Below are 24,152 nucleotides of genomic sequence, written 5' to 3' on the forward strand. Positions count from 1 at the left end.
CTTAGATATTTTGATTGATCTGTTTGTTGTAGTTTGTGATACTTGTTGAGTGACGAGCTGACCTCTTCTTCAAGGGTCAGCTCGTCAAAGGGTTTCATCTCAGCATATGAGAGATGGTCCTTCGTAGCATGCTTGGATGGTAAGCCGACTACTTCTTTAAGTGGTCAGCTCATCCATGGGACCTCTTTTCCTGTGTTGGAGGTCCCATGTAGAACGTGTAGAACATAATGGGATGATTCCATGTAGAAAAATGCATCTTTTATCCAAAGCGTAGATTCATCACAAGTAGTGCCAACCCTTACATTAATTCCCTTAAGAATAGTAGATCTTCAGGTGCTCGGCATTCTATGGGTCCAGTAGTGGACGCCCTTCCAGGTCCTCGAGACGGTAGGAGCCGGGCTTGACCGATTTGACTACTCGATAGGGTCCCTCCCAATTCAGTCTCAAGGACCTAACTCCAGGCTCCGCCGTGTTCTGGAACACATGGCGAAGGACGAGGTCTCCCCATCGAAACCACCTCGTCTTGACCCTGGAGTTGTAGAAATGAGCAACCTGTTGATGTCGAGCCGCAATCTGTAAGTCAGCTGTGTTCCTCAATTCCTCGAGTAAGTCAAGGCTCATCGTCATCTGCTCGGCATTTTCGCTCCTAATAGGATTGCACTCGATCAGTGGGGAGTCCTATCTCGACGGGGACAACAGCCTTGGCGTCATAAGAGAGGGAAAATGGGGTTTCTCCCGTCACTAACCGAAGTGTAGTTTTGTACGTCCACAGCAATAACGAGAGCTCCTCGGCCCAGGCACCCTTTGCTTTTTCTACCTTGGTCTTGAGATGGCTCTTTATTATTTTATTCATTGGTTCGACTTGGTCGTTGGATTGAGGATGCCGAGGTGATGAATAGGCATTCCTGATGTCGAGCCTATGACACATACCCCTAAATTTATTGTTGTCGAACTGCTTCCCATTGTCTGACATAATGGTGTGCGGAATGCTGAACTGGCAAACAATATTCTTCCAGACAAAGTCTATTACTTTCTGCTCGGTGAACGTGGCGACAGGCTTGGCTTCAGCCCACTTGATGAAGTAATCAACTGCTACAATCGCATACTTAGTCTACCCTTTTCCCTAGGGCAGGGGTCCAATGATGTCGATCCCCCACTGAGCAAATGGCCATGGTCCACTCATGGGGGTCAACTCCTCTGCCGGTTGCCAAGGGACGGCCGCAAACCTTTGGCATTTGTCGCATTTCTTAGCAAAACCCCTGGAGTCTTCTTGGATCATCGGCCAAAAGTATCCTTGGCAGACAATCTTCCGAGCCAGGGCTTGGCCACCAGAATGATTTCTGCAGATTCCTTCGTGAGTTTCTCGGATCATGTACTCTGCCTCATCTGGTCGCAGACACCTTAAGTACGGTAGGGAGAAGCCTTTCTTGTACAGAGTATCCCTTATGATTATACACTGCGTCACCCTAATCCTCAGGCATTGAGCCTCCAGTTTATCCTCGAGAACTTTGTCATCCCTGAGGTATTCAACTATTAGAACCATCTGACTTGCCATCATCTGCACTAGGTGAGTGATCCCATGGTCGAGACAATCAATGCAAAACTTGTTAAGGAATTCCACCGGGACAATCCTCGGAATACTCCCTTCAGTGGTCGAGGCCAACTTCGCCAAAGCGTCGGCCCAAGAGTTCTCGACTCTTGGTATCTAGTTGATGTCACACTCGAACTTACTCATGAGTTTCCGAGCCTAGCCGAGATAGGCTATCATCCTGGCTTCCTTAGCCTCATATTCTGCTGATATTTGATTTACGATGAGATGGGAATCACACCAGATGTCAAGAGATCGGACTCCCAAGGTAATCACCAACCTGAGTCTAGCCAGTAGAGCCTCATATTCTACTTCATTGTTCGAGGCTCGAAAACCGAGCCTTGTGGCATACTGGACAGTCGTTGAGTCAGGTGCTATGAGGACAATTCCTGCTCCTCCTCATTTCAAGTGCAATGACCTGTCCACGAATAGGGTCCACTAGTTCGCAACCATTGTCTCCGCTTTGGCGTCCTCAGCAGGTGGACTGGCTCGGATGATCATGAGGTTCTCTGTTAGATTGGTAGGCGTGTCTAGGTCAGATGTTCTAACTTCATTATTCTGAGCGGTGAACTGTGCTATGAAATCGGCCACAGCCAGGCCCTTGATGGAAATTCTTAGCCGATATTCAATGTTGAACTCTCCAAGCTTGACTGCCACTTGGTCAAGCACCCAGACACTTCGAGTTTCTGGAGCACCTGGCGAAGGGGTTGGTCGGTGAGGACGATTATAGAGTGCGCTTGGAAATATGGGCGAAGTCGTCGAGCAGATACTACCAATGCCAAGGCGAGCTTCTCTAGGCTCGGATACCTTGTTTCTGCTGGGATCATTACTTTGCTAATGTAGTACACAGGATGTTGCTTCCCCTCGGATTCTCTGATAAGGGCCGAGCTCACAGCCAAAGCTGAGACCGCCAAGTAGAGGAACAGTGGCTCCCCTTTCTCCGGGTTAGACAGCAACGAAGGTGACCCTAGATACTCTTTCAACTGTTAGAACGCCTACTCACAGTCTGAGGTCCACTCTACCTTCTTATTACCCTTCGGCTACTGGAAGAAGAGGAGGCACTTGTCAGTTGCCCTGGAGACAAACTGGCTGAGGGCGGTCACTCTCCCGGTGAGGCATTGGATTTCTTTCAAGGTCTGAGGAGAGCTCATGTTCAGGAGAGCTTTGATCTTGTCTGGATTCACCTCAATCTCCCTCTGGCTGACTTGAAAGCCAAGGAATTTACCCAAGCCCACACCAAATAAGCACTTGGTTGGGTTCAGCCTCATCTGATATTTTCGTAGGATGGAGAAGGTCTCGGCGAGGTCTGATATGTGGTCGGCCTCCTTAACGCTCTTCACTAGCATGTCGTTGACATAGACTTCCATGGTCCGGCTGATCTGACGAGTGAACATCTTGTTCACTAGTCGCTGATAGGTTACGCATGCATTCTTCAAGCCAAAGGGCATAACTCGGTGTTGTAAAGCCCTTTATCCGTGGTGAATGTCGTCTTCTGCTTGTCCGAGGAGTGCATTATTATTTGATTGTGATCGAAGTATGCATCCATGAACATGAGGAGTTCATTCCCGGCTGTACTATTGACCAGTTGGTCGATCCTGGGGAGGGGAAAGCCATCCTTGGGATAGGCTTTATCCAGGTCAGAGTAGTCTACGCAAACCCATGATTTTTTTTTAGCCTTTTTTACGAGCACAACATTAGCGATCCAGTCTGGGTAATAAATTTCTTCAATGAAACCCACCTCGAGCAGTTTATCAACCTCTTTGGCGATCGCTGCGTACCTCTTGGGCTCAAAAGCCCTTCTCTTTTGCTTGATTGATTTGTGCTCTAGGTCCACATTTAGCCTATGGACCATCACCTCAGGGGCGATGCCCGGCATGTCCCGATGAGACCATGCGAAGACGTCTTTATGTTGTCATAGGAACTCCAGCATCTGTGCCCGTTGGTCAGTGGTCAATGATGATCTAAGCTGAACTGTTCTGCTCGGGTCAGCATCATCGAGCGGGATAGTTAGAAGATCTTCCATAGGGGAGCTTCCCTCTGAGGTGTCCTCCCTAGGGTCGAGCACATTGATTGTTAGAGCTTGCTTTGTTGTGCCCTTTCTCACGGTTATCGAGTAGCAACGCCGAGCCTCCCGCTGATCTCCTTGGAGGCATCCGACTCCTCCAACCGCTGGGAACTTCATCATGAGATGGTATGTGGATACCACCACCCTCATGGAGTTGAGTGAAGGTCGTCCGAGGATAACATTATATGTCAACGGTGAGTTCACCATCAAGGTGACTTAATTTTGTCCTTCTTCGGCCGTGACTGGGAGGAGGATCGCCCCTTCCAAGATGACTTTATCACCTGCGAAGCCGTGCAGTGGGGTCCGGATGGGTCGGAGGTGCGACCTGTCGATGCCCATCTTGTAGAATGCCTCGGAGTACAAGATGTTAGCCGAGCTCCCCGTATCGACCAGAATGTGGTATACATTCTGATTGGTTATCGTCATGGCTACCACTAAGGCATCGTCACAAGGGTGTTGAATTCCTCACACGTCATCTTCTGTGAACGTCAAGTTGCACGGACTCATTTGCAGTTCCTTGCTCGACCTGTCAACCAAGTAGATGTAGTGCTCGGGGTCAGTACTCTGAGCATGAGCCTTTCGGGCTTGGTTTGAGTCTCCACCCCTCGATGGCCCTCCGCATATTGTCCAGATCTCGATGCCTTCGTCTGCTGCTCTGCTCGGTGGCTCATCCTTCCGAGCCTGCTTTTCCTCATTCATGTGTTTGCACAAGTAGAGTCTCAATCTCTTCTTTTAGGTCGACACAATCACTGGTGTTGTGACCGTGGTTGCGGTAGAAGCAACAGTATTTTCACTTGTCTCGTTGGCCCGCATCTATTTTCATGCAACTTGGTCACCTCAATAGCTTCTTGTCTCGAATCTCCAAGAGAACTTGCTCTGGAGATGTGTTGAGGGGAGTATATGAGCTGAACTTGCTCTGGAGATGTGTTGAGGGGAGTATATGAGCTGAACTTGCTCTGGAGATTTATCTTTGCGCTTCTTATCCCGTGGGGGGTTTCCCGAGCTCTGAGAACTTTTTAAGGAACTGAAGAACTCTTCAGCATTCGAATACATCTAAGCTCGATTCATAAGTTCCCCTAGTGTGGTCGAAGGGTTCTTTCCTATGGAAAAGAGAAACTTTCCTTCCCTGAGCCTGGCAATCATTACAGCTAGTGTCATCTTATTGGAGTAGTCCACTTGCATTGCCTCTTTGTTGAATCGGATGATGTAGTCTTTCAGTGCCTCTCCCTCCTTTTGCTTGATAGTCAGCAGGTGGGTAGATGGCTTTCGGTGTTGTTTCCCAACGATGAACTGAGTCAATAATGCTTTCTTGAGCTCGGCAAAGGAGCTGATCGAATTTGGCTTCAACTGTCTATACCAACTTCACGCAACTCCCATGAGAGTCAAGGAGAAAGTGCAGCATATGAACGGTCCAAAAGCTGATTGAAGCTACATCCATGACCAATAGGATTTTATGTGCTTGATTGGATCTTCAGAACCTAAATACAGCATGATAGGGGGCATCCGGAACCTTAGAGGCATTGCTGCACTCATTATCTTACTAGTAAATGGGGGTTCTGTTTCCTCCATCATTGCTTCTATAGTGGTCAGGGGCTGCGCTTGATATGCCCAGCGCATTGTGCTGATCTGCCCTCGCAGCTCATCAAGCTGAGCCTCCCATGGATCTTTGTTCTCGACCACAGCTTCTCGAGCGTGATCGGTTCGGGAGTCCTCCCACGTTTCCTCCTTTCTAGTTCATGGTGGAGGTCAGTCGGAGCTAACACTAAGGTCTCATAAACATGCATTGGGGCTTGGGTCAATGTCTCCCGAGCTCGTGCCGGGACCCGAATAGATGCGCCTCGTGACATGCCCTCTCAAGAAGTCACAAGGGCGGGATGTTTCGCAACCATCGGAGCGTTCACCTCCTAATCAAGGGGTGGGTGATGTTTATCCATCTGTTGTTTCATTTGGCTGATCTCATTGACTAGAATTTCCACTTAGCTCTATAGCACTTGGTACATGCCTCCTCAGTTACTAGATCGCTGAGTTGGTTCCGTAGGCATTCCACCTGCAGCCCAGAGGTCGAGTTTCATTGCCTGGTCGGTTCAAGATTAGCCGCAATTATTGGTGTATGTGCTTTCTTCTTCCCTCTTACCATTTTCTTTGGTAGAGTAGGAGTGGTTTTTATGTCGTTTCCCTCAGACAGCGTTAAAATGTTGATGCAGAAATCTGGCTCACCCTCACCGAGCTTCGAGCACTTGTGTCGAGCCCTGTAAGCCTGCACAGGAGGAAAACAAAGGAGACCCTGGCTAAAGCAGGGGACCCTTTGATGCCAAAGTCAGGCTAGGAATCTAGGTCTAAGTAGTGTAGGTGGATTTCGGGTGACAGATTTTGCGTAATTATGTAGATGAGTCCCTTATTTGTATCATTTGATTGGAGTGAATGTGTCCATCATTCTCAGCACGATCTTTGCTATTAGGCAGGAACTGCGCGTGCACTGATGTCGTCGGTTCCTCTATGATCATGGTGCAATGGTTAATGCCATCATGAGTTACTGGATTAAGCTCGGCTCAACTGCATTATCTCGATTAGTCATCCGGACTCAGCAAAGGCAGACCAGCCAAGCACTGCTAACCCTGTCTGGGCTCAGATCATGTCAGATCAATTGTAGACGAGCATGCCCCAAGCACTGGCAATCGGTTCTGTCTAAATAGTTCGAGCCCATATCCCTCCGTGGGTCAAACCTTTGTAGGTTCACTATCTTGCCTGATGAAGTATTTGATGCAGCCGCTCATTTGGCCAAGCAAACCTTAAACGAAGCTTGGTTGAACCATCCAAAGATGTGGCCGAGCCGAGCTGACTTTAATTGGGGTCGGTTCAGATTCTCCCATAACATTATCCATGCTCATCACCTCAAGACTAATTGGAATAATCAAGTGTTAATTCTGAACTTATCCCCATTTCCCTTCTTTTTCCAATTTTTGATTTTATATCGATGGTCTCTTTTTATTCATTCTTTTCAGATTTTACATCTTTATTCTTTTCAGATTATTTATTCTTTTCATTCTTTTTTAGTCTTTTTCATCATACATGACCTTTTTGTCGATCTCACTATTTTTTAACTGGTTCTTTTTATCTTTTTAAGGTGGATAAAATTCTTCAGACTTAATTCTCACATTTATCGATGATTCACATACTAACAATCAGAAATTCTAAGATAATTCCCAGAAAGTAAATTGAACGTGACTTGTGATTTAGATCAACACGATATTCGAACTTCCTCTTAATCAATAAAATGTAAGAACTTAGATGATAGTCTACTCGGTTGATCAAACTCCAACAATTCAAAGTTCAATCTCCATCTTATCATCATACTTAAAGCATTCTTAAATACATAAACTATCACTTTCCAAATTGGTTTTTAATTTAAGAAATTGATTTTTTTTTTGTTCAACAACTAAGAAAACACTGATTAGTTTACCTAATCCACACCCCCAACCTAAAACCTACATTGTCCTCAATGTAAAAGATATAAGCATGCAATGCACATGAGACAGTGGAAAGAAATGGGAAGTGATAGGAGGATAATACCTAAAGAAGAAGAATTGAAGCTTTTCCAAAGTTCTCAATGTGAAGATGGGTTAGTATGAAGACTAAACAAACTGAAATCAAACTATCCTAATCCTAAATCCTATGAAAGCAATAAACTTAACTACACCTCCATCAGATTAGGGGGTCAATCCTGATACACAGGATTAATTAGAGGTATGGACATATCCTCGTAATCAAACTTCTCAACAAATGGCTTTAGACAATATCCATTCACTTTGAAAACATTGTCATTTGTCAGATTCTTTATATCGACGGCCCCATGAGGATAGACCTTAGTAACAGTGAAAGGGTTGGTCCAACGAGAGCAAAGTTTACCTCAAAAAAAATATAACCAAGAATTGTACAGAAAGACTTTTTGACCGGTTATGAATGATTTTCGAATGATGTTCTTGTCATGGAACAGTTTCATCCTATCCTTGTAAATTCTTGAGTTCTCATAAGCATCATTCTAGATTTCCTCAAGTTCATTTAGTTGAAGCTTGCACAGCGAGCCAACATTGTCCAAATTAAAGTTCAAATTTTTGATAGCCTAGTATGCTCTATGTTCCAGCTTCACAGGCAAGTGGTAAGCTTTCCCATAGACAAGTCTAAAAGGAGACATTCCAATGGAGGTCTTAAAAGTTGTACGGTAAGCCCATAAAGCATCAGTCAAGTGGATTGACCAATCCTTACGATAGGATTAACCGTTTTTTTCAAAATTTGTTTAATTTTTCTGTTGGAAATCTCAGCTTGCCTGCTTGTCTGCAGGTGGTGTGGAGTGCTCACTTTATGAGAGATGCCACATTTCTTCATTAAGTTCACAAATGGCCTATTACAAAAGTGTGAACCTCCATCACTAATGATGGCTCGAGGCATTCCAAACTAGGAAAAAATATTTTCTTTTAAGAATCGAATGACCATTTTATGATCATTATTCTGGCATAAGATCGCTTCAACCCACTTAGTGACATAGTCTACTGCCAATAAGATGTAATTATTTCTAAAGGATTGCAGAAATGGCCCCATGAAATCGATACCATAGCAATCAAATGCTTCAATGTAAGAATTGGGTTCAATGACATCATATTTCGATGGGACAATTCTCTCAATTTCTGACAACGCTCATAAGCTTTGCAAAACTCATGAGTGTCCTTGAACAAAGTGGGCCAATAAAAGCCACACTACAGAATTTTGGCCATGGTCTTTTTAGCAAAAAAGTGACCACCACAAGCCTGAGAATAACAAAAGGAGATGACACTTTGATGTTCACTATCTGGCACACATCTCCTTAGAATTTGGTCTAGGAAATATTAAAATAGATAAAGATCATCCCAGAAAAACTTACGTACCTCGACAAAGAATTTTTTCTTATCTTGTGTAGTCTAATGTGTCGACGTGAAACCTGTGGCAAGATGATTCGCAATGTCAGCCAACCAAGGTAATTGGGAGAGTTTAAACAATTATTAGTTAGGGAACATATCATTTATAAGTGTCATCTCAAGAAAATTGAGGAGATCAAGTCTTGAAAGATGGTCAGCCACTACGTTCTCTACTTTATCTCTTATTTCTAAATCAAATTCTTGGAGTAGAAGGATCCATCTTATTAGGCGAGGTTTTGGCATTCGTCTTAGAAAGAAGATACTTTAGTGCCACATAATCTGTGTATATGATGATCTTGGACCCAATCAGGTAGGATCTAAATTTGTCCAAAGCGAACACTACAGCTAAGAGTTCTTTCTCCATAATAGAGTAGTTCACTTGGTCATAATTTAGAATTCTACTTACGTAGTGAATAACGTAAGGCTTCTTTTCTTTTCTCTAGCCTAATACCGCCCCAATAGCATAGTCAAATGTTGTTCACAACCCTAAGTGTAGGGTCCTAATGTAGTAATAGCTCGGTAGTCGAATCCACGGGAACTAAACTTGTACGTATTCTAAAAATAACTAGAACTATAACTAGAAAAAAAAATCTAAATTAAAATCTAAATAATTAAGAGTAATGATGAATAATATTGATTAAAACTTATGAATTTTAAGTAGGAACTAGGATGCCAAGGATCCACTTATAACTATCAAGATACTATCTTACTTGATTCATGGAATACAAATGGAATTGGAGTCCTATCCTATCCAATTTGAAGATAAAGCAATTTAAATCAAATCTGAACTTTTCATTGACCTAATTCTCAATGGAGGAGAATTGTGATGATTAGAAGGGATTCTATCACCCTACCATGCCTAGGAAACGAGGGTGAACAACGAGATTTACCAATCTCATTATCTCAAAACAAAAAAAGAAGATATTCAAAGCTATCACAACATCTATTGTAATTTGAGTCACAATCAATGAAGTTCAATAAGAACAAGAATCAAAGCAAAATAAACATCCAAACACGCTACAAGCTTCACCTCTTAGCCCTAGCTAAGAGGTTTAGCCAACCATAGACATGATTGAAACCAAATCTCTTAAACAAAGTATGAAAAATAAACTAGGGAAGAAGAAAAAATCTTTGGCAGCTTCTCCACCTTTTTGTATGCTCCTTGAGACCTTTCCAAACCCTAAAAGATGCTTTGGAGCATCCTAGGGAGTCTTATTTATAGTTGTAGAACTCCAACTTTGGCACCGAGTTGGAAAAATCTAGAAACCGCCTCAAATTTATGTACTCTGTGTAGTTTTCCAAAATAGACACGGAGTTTAAACCACCTCAAATTTACGCACTCTGCGTAATTTTTCAAAATATACCTGGAGTTTCAGAATATGCTTTTTCAGAACAATTTCAGGAATATGTTTGTTTTCAGGATAATTTCAAGATTCCTTTTCTTCACTTCAAATCTTTGGTTCTCTTCATTTTTCACTTGGTTTTCTTAGATCTTTGGCATATGAATTCTTCATTAATGACTTTCAAATCTCCAAATCTTCATTTAGTAATCTTTTCAGCTTAAATCTTCCTTTTGGCATTAATTTCACCTTAAGCTCTTGAAATCACCTCGCACATAAAAACATGCATAATTAAATCGATTAAACACTATCATATTTATAAAACCAAGGTATAAATAGGGGGAAATATGTAATATTTCATACTCAACAGATGCATCGCACATAATCTCAAAAGAGATGCTCCAATCAGGTAGCTACATGATAGGTGCGGTAGTCAACATGTCCTTGAGTTTAGTGAAAGCTTCTTGGGTGCATCCTTTTAAAGTAGATTACATAAAGAATGAGAGAGGTGACTAAAGTCCTTTATGAATCGTCTGTAGAATCTATTGTGTCCTAAAAAGGATCACACGTCGTGTATACTTTTAGGAGGTGGTAGGTTAAAGGTAAGATCAATTTTAGCCTTAACTACATCAATTCCCATGGATGAAATTATATGTCCAAGAAAAATTTCCTTGGAAACCATGAAATGGCACTTCTCCTAATTCAAAACCAAATTCTTTTCCTCGCATCACTTTAACACATTTTTTAGATTTTCTAGACATTTGCTGAAGGATGGACCAAAGATAGAGAAGTCATCCATGAAGACCTCTTAATATTGCCCTATTATGTTAGAAAACAATTCAACATGCATCAGTAAAAGGTAGCAGGGGCATTACACAGTCTGAATGGCATCCTTCGATAAGCAAATGTATCATAGGGACATGTGAGCATTGTCTTCTCTTTATCTTCAGAGCTATCTTTATTTTATTGTAGCCCGAATACCCATCAAGGAAGCAGTAGTAAGAGTGACCAGTTAGCCTTTTTAAAATTTGATCAATGAAAGACAAATGGAAGTGGTCCTTCCTCATGATGGTATTTAATTTTATGTAGTCAATGCACATTCTCCAACCAGTAATGACTCTAATTGGCATGAGTTCATTAGTTACGATGGTGATTCCGGACTTCTTAGGAACCACCTGAGTTGGACTCACCCATTGACTATCGGATATAGGGTATATGATACTCACATCCAATAATTTAAGTACCTCAACCTTAACCACTTCTTTCATATTTGGATTAATTCGACGTTGTGGTTGCCGGGAGGTTTATGCATTATCCTCAAGATGAATGCGGTGAGTACAAATCAAAGGATCAATTCCCTTGAGGTCTGCAATCGACCATCCAATAACTCTTTTATGCTCAATGAGAGTAGAAATAAGTATACTCTCTTGTGCCTTCTTAAGGTGGGAAGAGATCACCACCAGGTATATCTCATCTTGACCTAAGCAGACATATTTATGATCAGCGAGCAAAGGTTTCAAGTCAAGTTTCGGTGCTTTGAGGCTAGACGGTAAAGGCACTACATCGGTTTGGGGTAATTTCTCAAATTGTGGCCTCCACCAGTTAACTTCAAGTACCGACGTAACATCAAGCAAGGCATCCATCTCCCTAATCATGTCATCATCTAAGTCAAGGGAGTGGGCCAGGCAAGTCTCTAGAGTGTCAGAGTATATAGTAAGAAGTGCTCTACCTTCCACGAAAGAATCGATCATGTTAATGTAATGAGTATCGTCATCATCCTCTAACTTTTTGTTCATATTGAAAAAGATGTTGAGCTCCAATTTCATATTTTTGAAAGATAAATTTATAATTCCATTCCTACAATTAATGATAGCTTTTGATGTAGCAAGGAATGCGCGACTAAGAATAACGGGTATCTTAGTGCTCACATCTATGATGGGTTGAGTATCCAGGACAATAAAATCTACTGGATAGTATAATTTATCAACATAGACCAACACATCTTCAATCATCTCTCTCGGTACATGAACTGAGTGATTGGCAAGTCATAACGTGGTCTGGGTGAGTTTTAATTCACCTAGACCTAGTTGTTCGTAGACCGAGTAAAGGATCAAGCTAACACTCACCCCCAAGTCAAGAAGTGCGTGCTCAATTCGGTTGTTCCCAATTACTCAAGTGATGGTCGGGTTACAAGGATCTTTGTATTTTTGTGGCACATCTTACTTGAGGATGGCACTCACTTTTTCTATTAAAAAGATTTTCTTTTGTATGTTTTGTCGTCTTTTGGTAGTGTATAGATCTTTCAAATTTTTGGCATATGAAGGTATTTGTTTAACCGCGTCTAGTAGAGGGATATTAACCTTCACTTATTTCAACACCTCTAGAATATCCTGTGAGTTATCTAGAAGTTTTGGTGTAATCAACCGTTGAGGGAATGACGCAACTAGCTTACTTTGAGGTTTGGTTCTAACCCATGTGGAGCATTGCTAGGTCTATCATTCTTAATTTCTTCCGGGTCCTTAGGTTTCTCAACCCTCACCAGAATAGTTTTGTCAATAATCTTCCCACTCCTAAGAGTGGTGATAGACTTAGCTTGCTCTATCTGATTTGAAGAGTTTGGGTCACTTATTTCATATTACGGTTTTGGATTGGGGAGGGGTTGGGCTGGAAGCATCCCTTTCTCCTCATTCGCTAAGTGTGACTCAATCTTTTGAATTGATGATGCAAACATTTCCATTATTGTTTTGAGATCCTGGAATGCTTGCATCGTACTTTGGTTGAATAGATCTTGGTTTTGCATGAACTTTTGAATCATATCCTCTTAAGGCTTCTTGTGATTTAAGAATTGTGTAATGGCCTCTTGTGGGTTAGCCGTTTGTCCATTCCTCCAATTGAAATTTGGGTGGTTCCTCCAACTGGAGTTGTATGTATTTGAGGTGAGTCCTCTGAAAGGTCTTTGGTAGTTGTTTATGACATTTGATTGCTCATTTAATATCTCTTGAAAAGCAAGAATTTTTGGCCAATTCTCAGTTGTATGTATGTTGCAAGCACAAATACCACAAACAACAACCGCAGCCTTTTCGGGTTCTCCTTTCTTTAGTTCCATGGCTTCGACCTTTCTTATGAGTTTGGTCATTCTTGCATTTATATCATCTTCCTCTTTTAAAACATAAATTCCTCCCATTTCCTTTGATTGAGTAGGCTTAGAAGTGGTAGTTCCTGAGGAGGTATCCCATGATTGTGCATTTTCAGCAAGTTTATCAAAATAATCCCACGCATCATTGGCTTTCTTGTTTATGAATTCCCCATTACACATCATCTCCACAAATTAGTGCATGGGTGAGGTCAATCCCTCATAGAAAAAGCTTGTTATACATCATGTTTCATAACCATGTTGTGGACATGAATTTATGAGATCCTTAAATCGCTCCCAATATTGGAATAAGGTCTCATCCACTCTTGGTGAAAAATTCATGATTGCTTTCCTTAAGGTATTCATTTTATGATAGGGGAAGAACCGTTTAAGGAACTCCCCTGTCATCTCAGTTTATGTGCCAATGGACGTAGGTCTTAAGGAATGTAACCACGACTTAGCCTTTTCTTTCAAAGAGAAAGGAAACAATTTCAGTCTAAAGGGTTGTTTGATTTACCAATTGCAGTGGTAATTCAGGGTAAATGGGTATTAATTATTTACGTTTGAATTTTCAGTTGCATATTCGAGGTGATATTGACAGCAGCCTTCATTTATATCACTCTCACGTCACCCGAGAAAAAAATTATTATATTTTTGGGGTCCACCATGATATGTGTGTCTTATCCACACCTTCATCCCTTTAACCAGCTCATTTTAGCATATGATCCAAAAAATGAGGCAGATCTAAACCTCAAGTGGACCACACAGTAGGAAACAATGTGAATTGAGCTCCTACCATTGAAAGCTTTTTGAGGGCCCTAGAAGTTTTAGATCAAGTTGATAATTTTGTTTTCCCTTTATCCATGGCTTTGTGACCTTATGAACATGTTGGATGACAAATAAACATCAATGTGGGCCCTAGGTAAAAAATAGTTTTCAACCGTTGACGTCTTTATAATCACTATTTCTTAAGGTGTGGCTTACTTGACCTTGGGATTTGCCTCATTTTTGGACTCATACCCTAAAAGGTGTTGTTTAAAAAAGTTGGATGGTGTGGTTAAGTCACATACATCATGATGGGGCCCACAAGTTGAAATCAGTTGTAACATGGTTTTTGTGAACGATTTTCGAGATGTAATTCCTCGCATATTTCAAACAGGTGAAATTAGTCATAATTAATGTTTACACGTATTTACCTTGTTTTACCGTTGTAGTTAGAAAATCAAACAGCCCCTAACTGTGTCCTCAGACACGTTTGGGAAGTGCAATGTAGATATGATCTCATTGGACTCTTTATTATATAAGTATGAACTTTCATATTCTAGTCCATGAAACTTAGGGAGGAGTTGAATTACCCCTAGTTTAATATCCACAGTTCATGCATTCAATGGAACTATCATGCAGGAAGGTGTATTCACCCCCACCGGTTGTAAATAATCTTGTAGAGTATGAAGTGGGGGTGCATTATGCACCTCATTTTCATCTTGAACTTCCTCAACTGGAGGTTGAGGTTGAGGTTGATTTGCATCCATCACTTCTATTGACTCAGAGGGTCGCAAGTGGTGTCTAATCCTGTGATGGATAGGCAACCCTTCAACTAATCCTCCTTCACTCAAGAGACGAAGGGTGTTGTCATAGACCTACTTGGGCATGAAACACTCTCAACCCTCAAGTAACTAAACCAAACTAAACCTAAGAATAAAGAAAACTAAAGTAAATAAGAAATCTAGAAAAGAAAGAGAGAATTGGAAAGAGGTTACTTGATTGGAGTTGTTATATTAAGATCCTACAAAATAGAAAACAATGTTAGTTTCAAAAAGCAATTTCAGGAAAAAAAATCCTAAGAATTAAAAATAATAATAACCTTAATCTTAACCTAATTCTAATACCAATTAATTCCAGAAAAACACAACCATAGTCCTCGACGGCGGCGCCAAAAACTTGTTCACAACCCCCAGTGTAGGGTCACGATGTAATAATAACTCGGTGAGACCAAGGTCGAATCCATAGGAACTAAACTTGTACGTATTTTGAAAAGTACTAGAAATAGAACTAGGAGAAGATCTAAATTTAAAATCTGAATAAAAGATAGTAATTGTGAAGGATTTATCAAATATCAAAAGGGAACTAGAGCGCCAAGGATGCACTTGTAGCTATCAAGATGCTACCTTGCTTGATTCAAGGAACACAATTGGAATTGGAGTCCTATCCTATCCAATTGGAAGATAAAGCAATTTAAATCAAATCTGAACTTTTCATTGACCTAATTCTCAATGGAGGAGAATTGTGATGATTGGAAGAGATTTCATTACCTTACCATGCCCAGGAGACGATGGTGAACAATAGGATTTACTCTCACAATCTTAAAACAAGAAAAGAAGATATCCAAAGCTATCGTAATATCTATTGCAATTTGAGTCACAATAAATCATAGAAAATCGAAAGTATTCCTTAAATTCAAACTAGAAATCAATAAAGTTTAACATAAATAATAATCAAAGCAAGATAAACATTGCAACACGCTACAAACTTCACCTCTTAGCTTTAGCTAAGAGATTAGCTAGTCATAGCTAACTCAAAAACATAAGAAAAACAGAAAAATCTACTAGAACCCATGAAGAAATTGAAGTAGAAGAACGTCGTCGGTGCTCCACCTAAGCCTCATTTCCCTTTCTAAACTCTAGAAGATGCTTTGGAGTATCCTAGGCAGTCCTATTTATAGTTGTGGAACTCCAACTTTCGCACCGAGTTGGCAAAATCTAGAAACTGCTTAAATTTACGCACTCTGTGTAAATTTACGTACGCCTTCGATGTCATCGAAACTTGTCTAGAACTGTCTGGCAAGTTTGGCTTGAAAAATCCTAAAATTCTCGATTGAATCGAATTACCTTCGATTACACCTTCGATGCCATCGAAGTGCCTTCGATGGAATTGTCGATGCCATAGAAGTCTATTCTGACACTTTTTCGAACTATATTTTCTAGCCCCGGAATTTCAGAATATCTTTTTTCAGGACAATTTTCAGGATTCCTTTTCTTCACTTCAAATCTTCGATTCTCTTCATTTCTCACTTGGTTTCCTTGGATCTTTGGCATGTGAGTTCTTCAATCTTGGTCTCCTAAGATCTATTCCTTGCCTTGGTGATTCCTAAGCATTAAATCCATGCTTTTAGTATTCTTTTCAATCTAGGCTCTCAGATTCACCTCGCAATACAAACATGTATAAAATATACCCATTAAGCATTATCATGTTCATAAAACCATGATATAAACAGGGGGAAATATACAATATTTGACACTCAATAAACCCCCAACCAGCATTTTTTCAGTCCCGAGCAAAACATGCGTGACATAATCTTCAATTCTCAATGTTCAAACCTCTTCCAGAAAATAGTCTTTTGTGTAAACAAGTATGAATGAGTATAATCCATAAAGGCAAGAGTGAAAATTTGAAAACCTAGAGCTGAATCAAGTGAGCAATCAATTAAATAGGTTCTTCATTAATCACTTAAGAGCATAAGCTCATGTATCAAGTTTTTCCAACGTGCTAAGTGTTTTCCAACTTACCCTTTCCAATATATATATATATATATATATATATATATATCATTTCATGATGTTAGCCATGCTCATCACTTTAAGACTAATTGAATAATCAAGTGCTGAGAATCAAATAGTTTGGGTCTCTTATCACCAATGTGCCCTCTATAACGGTTTGTATCTTCTGTTCCTTCCGTTCTTCGTTTGTTGCGAGGAACGTTACTCTTCTTTTCCTGATCAATGACATTTGCCATCAATCTATTCTGTCCTCTTTTACCTGTTTCATTTTGAAATGCAGGCATTTTCTTGGTCATCAATTCTAATGCATGCACCTTTATAGTGAGATCGCAGATGGTTCTTATGTTGGTACTTGTGAGTCCAAACGCGATCCCTGTTTCCATACAAATTCAAACATTTTCACATGTTCTTCTTCTTCCGGCAATTGTCTACATGATGCGGTTTTCCATCGATTGATAAATTTTTCTACTGGCTCATTCTCCCTCTACCGCACAGAAGCTAACTCGGTGATGCTGACATCTCGATTGGAAAAGAAAAAATTAGGCATGAATGCGTCTTGCATTTGTTCCTAGGTTCGTATGGATTCCAGAGCTAAGCTTGAATACCATCGGAACGCCTTTACCGTCAAAGAAGAGCTAAACAATCGTAAATAATATTATGAAACTATAGAAAAATTACCCATGGTTGTAATAAAATGCATGAGATGTTCTTCTGGAGATTCATCACCATTCAATTTCTGAAAATCTGGGTGCTTGAAATTTGTAGGGAATGGCACATCCTCTACTTCTCTGGGATACGACGTCCTGTATTGGAATCTTCCCGGATGCTCTTGTTCTCTCTCGGTCCCGATGACCTCTGTTATTACTTGCCGCATTTCGTCCCGGGCTATCACTCTTGTTCCAGGAGCCGATCTATGTGACCCGGTTCTCGGTAGTTGTGAGCCTTTGAGTTGATGTTCATGGCCGTTCATAGTAGCCATCACAGGAGGAGTTACTATTTGAGACACGTTGTGAGCAAGAGTAGTTAATGCTTCTCGAAGGCTTCTGCATTCTTCCGTTAAAGTTCTTCGTGTCTGTGCCATTTCAGCCATACACCCGTTTGTAGTTGGCAATGGGTTCTGACTTGTTTCTGCCATGCATACAACAGCTTCCCCATTCCCTAATTGAGCTATTACTGAAGTGGGACAAGTATATGTTGGCGCGAAAGGACTTGACGATAGGGGATTTCCACTGGATCCTTTAATACTACCGTAGGATTCGGATGATCTTGATACAGTTTGCAGACGCGTTATTCACGATGGTGCAGTGAATTTTGTGGAAAATGATTCGTTTTCCATAGGTGATTTGCCTTTTTCCTTCCTAGTAAATCAAACAATTATGATGGGAAGGGCTGGGAAATCTTACGAAGTGAAAGAACAGGGAGAGTTTTCGGGGTATAACGACGACAGAGTGAGTTCTGGGTTTTGTTTTGCAGCATTTCGTGTGACTGGTCCTCTGATCATTTGCATTGAAGCTGGTTTGATAGCCGAGCGGGTTCAGACTTTTGATCTCCATGGAGATACGACAACCCATTCTTCGCTATCGTCCTGTGCTAACGATGATACATATATCACCCCAATGGTAGCTTACAATGTATCGCTTTTAGTCGGAGTTAGTTACTTCTTTCGGCTCAGATATTGATTGTGAGCATATTCTACGACGAACCCAGTCGGTACGAAGTATAAAACTATCTTACTTGTAGAAGTTGCCATTGCGATTTGAATGTGAAAAGGAGAACTTAAGATGTCCTTGGGGGGGGGGGGGGGGGGGTGAATAAGGCAATGTCAAATAATTGAAACAAGTGCTGAATATGTAAATAAAACAAAGATCTCAATTACTTGAATATTGAAACATTGATTCCAAATAACTCGTATGACAACCTTCACCTAAAGTTTTAGGCAGGACAACCTTATTTCATGAATTTCTTTAAAATAAAAACCTCTAACTTGTAAGAGTAAATAAAAGAATTACAATATTCACCACACAACTGAAATTAAATACATTCAATCCACCACAAATAAAATAAAAGTATTCATCACATGGCAGAAAGAATTATAGTCGTTCTGTGCTTTAAAAACAGCCACACCTACTCCACTCCAAAAATTACTTCCTTCATAATTTTGGCTTTCACTATGAAAAGGTTTTCACAGGGTCACCTTAATAACATGATACAATTTCTTATGATTTTCATGGGCTATCACAATAAAAACCCAAACTGATTTTACCAAGTTATCTCAGACAAAACCTAAACTGAGATTTTCATAGGAGATCTCAGACAAAACATAAAAAGAGTTATAGAAGGTATACTTATCTTCACCGTAGAAGACGTAGGAGAAACTTGTAGTAGAAGGACCTCTTTCTTGAATATAAATGGTTCCGTGTTCAGGTAGATAGAAAGGGTCTAGGGTTCTATTGATTTTAATTATGTTGAACCCAAAAAGCTACTTAATTCAATTCTCTTCGATCTCAAAGAGGAGTATAATTTACCCTCTTAGATTAAACTTGAAAGATTTGAGACTAAAGGGAATTGAAAAAGCTATTTAAAACAAATTATAAATACCGTCCAATAGCTTGCTAATAACTTGAGCTTTTTTCTTTCTTGCATAAGAATTCTGATAATTAACTTGTATAATTCTGAATGAGAGAATAACTCAATTTATAGGCAAAGAAGTTAGAACTTCAGTTAACCTGAGATAGGCTTCGACTAGCCTAAGTTCAGTGGATTCGGTCTAACGGATTTCAGATTGCGTGGGATAAGAATTATCCAAAATTCGGCTGGCCCGAGGTTAACTTCAGCTGGCTGAACAGTACAATTCAGCTAACCGAATTTGACCTTCGGCTGACTGAATTCCAAAAGTTGATGTTGCTAGAATTTGACCCAAACTTTCTCGGGCCAACCAAATTTCAAGTTTGGGCTAACTGAACCAAAAGTTGGGCTAGTTGAATTTGCAACAAAAGTTTGTTATTGCTTCGGGCTTAAAGTTGAGCTGGCCGAAGAAGCTATGCTAGCCAAACCAAAAGTTAGGCTGGCCAAATTCTAGGCAAAACAAGTGAAAAAATCCATATTTAAACAATTTTGAAAGCACCTAATCCGAAGGTCTTTTTAAGGTTTTATACCACCTGAGATATATTAAATATCTGATTCTTTTTTAGCTTGAGCTTAGTCTCTGACTGTATCTTAAATTTGAGCTCGATCTTTTCTTGAACATTAGTCGATCTTGAGCTTGATCTTTTCTTGAACATAGATCGATCTTGAGCTTGATAGACCGATCTTTGAAGATCTACTTTGAAGTGGTTTTGTCTTTACGAAATTTGACAACTTATGTGTGCTTAACATCCTAGCACTTACAGAATGAAATTGTAATTCTTTATAAAGGTAATGCGATATATTGTCAGTAAGAATTTAGACAAATTTATATTTTATTTTGGAGATGAAGGGGAGGATGTTCTTGTTGAGAGTCACCACTTTGGTGTTTGTATGACGCCAAATGGTGATAAAAGTCTTCTCAATAATTTCCAAGTTTATATTGAATGAGAAATGATTCCCTAGTGGAGTCGTCATTTTATGGGCATGGGCATTAAGGTATAACATATGACAGACAGGATCATGGGTATTCATGTGGAGGTGTAAACAAAGCTACATTCATCGAACGAGAAGTACACGAAATAAGCCGACAAGCAACCATGTTATGGTCCATCTACGCAATGAGAGATTTTTGACTGGGATGTACAATAAGTTGAAGAACAAGAAGATTAGACTGGTACTGATCCTCCGAAAGATCAATGACAACGCTTACGTTGTTGATCTTCCGAATTGTAAATGCTGTTGTGAAAATCTAGCACCCATAGTACTGTCAAATTTATTGTGCCAAACCATTTAGTATTTGCATTATGTTTTGAGTTGAAGTGGTCAGGTTCATGCATTTTAAAGTTGTCTACATCTTCATCGAACTTGCTTACATCTTCAAGTTGAAGTGAAGCGTGTTAAAGTTCATGTTTTCAAGATTAAATTCAAGAACTCAAGTTCAAGTTTGAAGTTCAACTACCGTACACTAAAGACTTAAGAACTCAAGCGTAACTCAAGCTCAAGTTTAAGAGATCGAACTCAAGCTTCAAGTATCACAAGATATCAAGATTCGGAAGCGAATGATGTTTTATTTGTTCCCACTTACAAACAGGTTTGGATGACCCTAGATTGACCCTAGATTGTGTCATATTCATTGCATATTCTTTGAGGGTCATTTCATATGTTTATAGGTCCTTTTCTCGACTAGTCTTAGACCTTATTCGACTAGTCTAAGTACTGGCTCGACCAATTTAATAGTTTTCTCGACCAGTTCAAGGTTTGTTGCTATTTTTTGAAATTTTCTATTGGGCTCTCGACCAGTCCTGGAGACTGCTCGACCGGTCGTGCAGGCTCGACTCAAAGTCCAACAACATTTCTGGGTCTCACTCGACTAGTCGAGCAAGCCACTCGACCAGTCGAGTAACGGTCTTATCTTAGTGCACCAAAAATTTTGAAATTTTGTTGGTCCTTCGACTAGTCGAACCGACCCTTAGACCAGTCGAGTGAACAGTATTTTCACCTATAAATAGAGCATGAATTTCAAAGTTTATTCATTCATAAAAGCGAAATCAAGACACCACTCTAAGAGATAAGGTTGTGATATTTTTAAGCTATATTGTATTCATTTAATATTCTCTTTAATTAGCTTTTGTTATTTGATTTTGAGATCTTTATTCCAATCTTATATTGAGAAGGGATTTGAGTTTTCCTCTTTCTTGAGATTAAAATCAAATCAAGCTAGCCTAGGTTGATTTAATTAAAAATTATTTAGAACTAGAACATTTTCATCTATGAGACTAGACATTAAACATCTTCGTCTACATCGGATCGGTTCTACCGGACTTCTTCAAAGGAGAATTTTTAGATAAGTTATATTCTTTTTGGTTTTTAAGGTTGTACTAGAAAAATCTCTTTTTGGTTTGTCTGAGGTGATTCAGAAAATCTCAGTGTGGGGTTTTTGGAATTGTGTAACCCAATCAAAGACACAATTGTGAAGGTTTTAAGGTGAACCTTGGAAAACCTTTTTTCATAGTGAATGCTAATATCCCAAGGGAGTGGATATTAGGAGTGAAGTAGTTATGTGGCTGTTTTCTAACAGTTGGTGTACACACAAGCGAACCACTATAATTCTTGGAGTTGTGGTGGATGATTGAATGTGCTTATGTGTGTGAATGTTGTAATTAATTTTAAGCATTTATGGAGAATGTTGTAATTTATTTTATGCACTTGTGGGAATACTGTAATAACTTAGTTTATTTTATTTGCTATTTGTTGGGATTATATAGATTAATGTATTTCTGTATAATGTGGAAACCGAAAAGTGCAAAATAATCAGAAATCAGGACAGGCTGAAGCACGTCTGAAACGCTGTCCTTAAAGCGTTATTTGCCCCTACTCAAGTGAATTGAGTATGCTGATAGGTTACAAGCAAACAGCTTCTAGGATACGAAGAGCCTGGTGTGGGTCTGCGTTCAGCAAACACGAAGGCCCACCAAATAGAACTCAATTACACGCTTTTTGGCAGTATTACAGTATAAAGGAAAAAATCCCAAAAGAAGAAGAAAAGAAGAGAAAAAGAGTTTTGACTTCTGCACAGGTCAGTTCAAATCTTCAGCCACTGGTTCAGTTGAACCGTTCTAGATCACACCGCTGGTCTGTTCTTCAAGCTAAGGTTTAAGCCTTGCTATGTTGCTGGAAACACTTGAATATATGAGTGGAGAAGGGCTGGCTGTCTCAGTTCGTATGGGTTTGCTGGAGTGAGTTGAGATTGTTTGGAAACCCATCCAGGTCCTCCTTTTATAGGCTATGATGGCTAGGGGGTTATGGTTTAAAAACTTAAATTCCATTAAGCCATTTCTGGCTATTAGAAAACTAGCCGTTTTATGGCCGTTTTCTGGCTGTTGTGCATGGACCATTAAGCTGCTGCATGCTGACTGTTGTGAGACAACAGCTAGCCATTTTCTAGCTGTTGGGCTAGCCATGCAGCAGTTACAGCTGGACCCTGCACTAATGGCTCAGCTGTTACAGTTTATGCTGCAACAGCTCTTTTCAGTCCCTCTATTTATACTGAGAGATTTCTCTCTCAGTCCTTTAGTCTCTCTGCTAACCAGCCACCCGCCATAGCCACTTAGTCGTACTGCGACTCGCGAGCCCTTTATTTATACTAAGAGATTTCTCTCTCAGTCCTTTAGTCTCTCTGCTAACTAGCCACCCGCCATAGCCACTTAGTCGCACCGCGACTCGCACACGTGCGAAGTGCAAAGTGCGCCACTAGCGCCTCTACAACCACACTGCCTCACATGCCCACGCCCTCGCACCGAGCTCGTGACCGAGACCGAGACCGAGACTGAGCCCGAGCTCGTGCCCGAGCGCGAGCGCGCGTGCGGGTGTTCCAGTGCTACGCATTGGAACACGCAAGGTCCATAGTCCACGGACTAGGTAGGTAAATGTTATAATACTCCACATCCTTCATATAAACCATAGGTTTTTCTCTTCTTTTTTCCATGTGGGACTATTCCCAAAAACCTGCAGAAAAGTGTTTTTTCAAAACAACTTTTTATATTATATATTATTTTTATTATTAAAATATTTTTATTAAAATCAATATTTTTGCAACACTATTTCCTTTGTCTCTCTATTAGTTTGAGTTTTTGATACTTACAAACGTTCTAATAAGGTTGTCCTGCCATAAGCCTTTGGTTTTTGGTGTTAAGTTGTCCTTAGAACTAAGTTTATATCAACCTCTCAATACTAGTACATTTGAGGTTGCTGTTTACTTGTACTTCTTTATTATTTAATTGTGCTATCATTCTTTATATTCCGCATTTATTTTTTAATTTGGCATAGTCATATTCATCCCCCCTCTAGGACGTATAGATCGGCCTTTTCACGAATGACATGGTGAACTCACAAACTTTCAATGTCGCAGACCTAACCAAGTATCATAAACCAAAGCAGAATGAGAACCCGAAGACGAGTTCTTTTAAAGTGGAGGGGACTGATGTAGAGTGGGTCATATACAATTTCATGCCCAAGATGGACTAGAAGAGGCCTGATTGGAGGTAGAAGTAATTTGGACCATTAGAACCTTAAAACGGGTATATCTCGCAAACCGGAATGAGTTATTGGACGTCTCACATGTGATTTTGGGGTAGGACGAGCTACTTTAGTCATCCAACTTGCTATACCGAGTTGCCCATGCTGAATTTGTGAGATTCCATCATATCAATGATCGAATTTTTGTTTTATTTTCGTTTTTACTATTTTTTTAGTAAATTTTAGTTTCATTGTAACTCTTTATCCCTTGGGCTCTTGGAGTTGCATCCAACATGAAAAATGCTTAAAATAATTATGAAGATTACATAGTTGGGCAAATAGGACACTTATTAATTTTGGACGAAAACCTGATGACTAGT

General features: G+C 40.2%; 1 protein-coding gene and 1 non-coding gene across 2 annotated transcripts; one reads left to right on the top strand and one right to left on the bottom strand.

Moving 5' to 3' along the window:
- Nucleotides 1-646: 646 nt before the first annotated feature.
- LOC131232426 (uncharacterized) lies at nt 647-1,555 on the bottom strand. The gene is made up of 2 exons (XM_058228646.1): nt 1,227-1,555; nt 647-989 (listed from the first exon to the last, which is right to left on the bottom strand). The coding sequence occupies exons 1-2, from the start codon at nt 1,553-1,555 to the stop codon at nt 647-649; spliced, it is 672 nt and encodes a 223-aa protein (XP_058084629.1).
- Nucleotides 1,556-13,328: 11,773 nt separating this feature from the next.
- Nucleotides 13,329-13,436, top strand: LOC131234197 (small nucleolar RNA R71). The gene has a single exon (XR_009165604.1). It is a non-coding gene; the product is annotated as a small nucleolar RNA R71 (small nucleolar RNA).
- The last annotated feature ends 10,716 nt before the right edge of the window (nt 13,437-24,152 follow it).

This window comes from Magnolia sinica, chromosome 18 (assembly GCF_029962835.1).
Source record: "Magnolia sinica isolate HGM2019 chromosome 18, MsV1, whole genome shotgun sequence".
Lineage (NCBI taxonomy): Eukaryota > Viridiplantae > Streptophyta > Magnoliopsida > Magnoliales > Magnoliaceae > Magnolia > Magnolia sinica.

Coding starts and splice junctions, on each gene's coding strand:
- LOC131232426 (XM_058228646.1), bottom strand. CDS start 1,555: ATGGCAAGTCAGATGGTTCTAATAGTTGAATACCTCAGGGATGACAAA. Junction 990..1,226: donor AAATGCGACAAATGCCAAAG/GTTTGCGGCCGT, acceptor TTGCCAGTTCAG/CATTCCGCACACCATTATGT.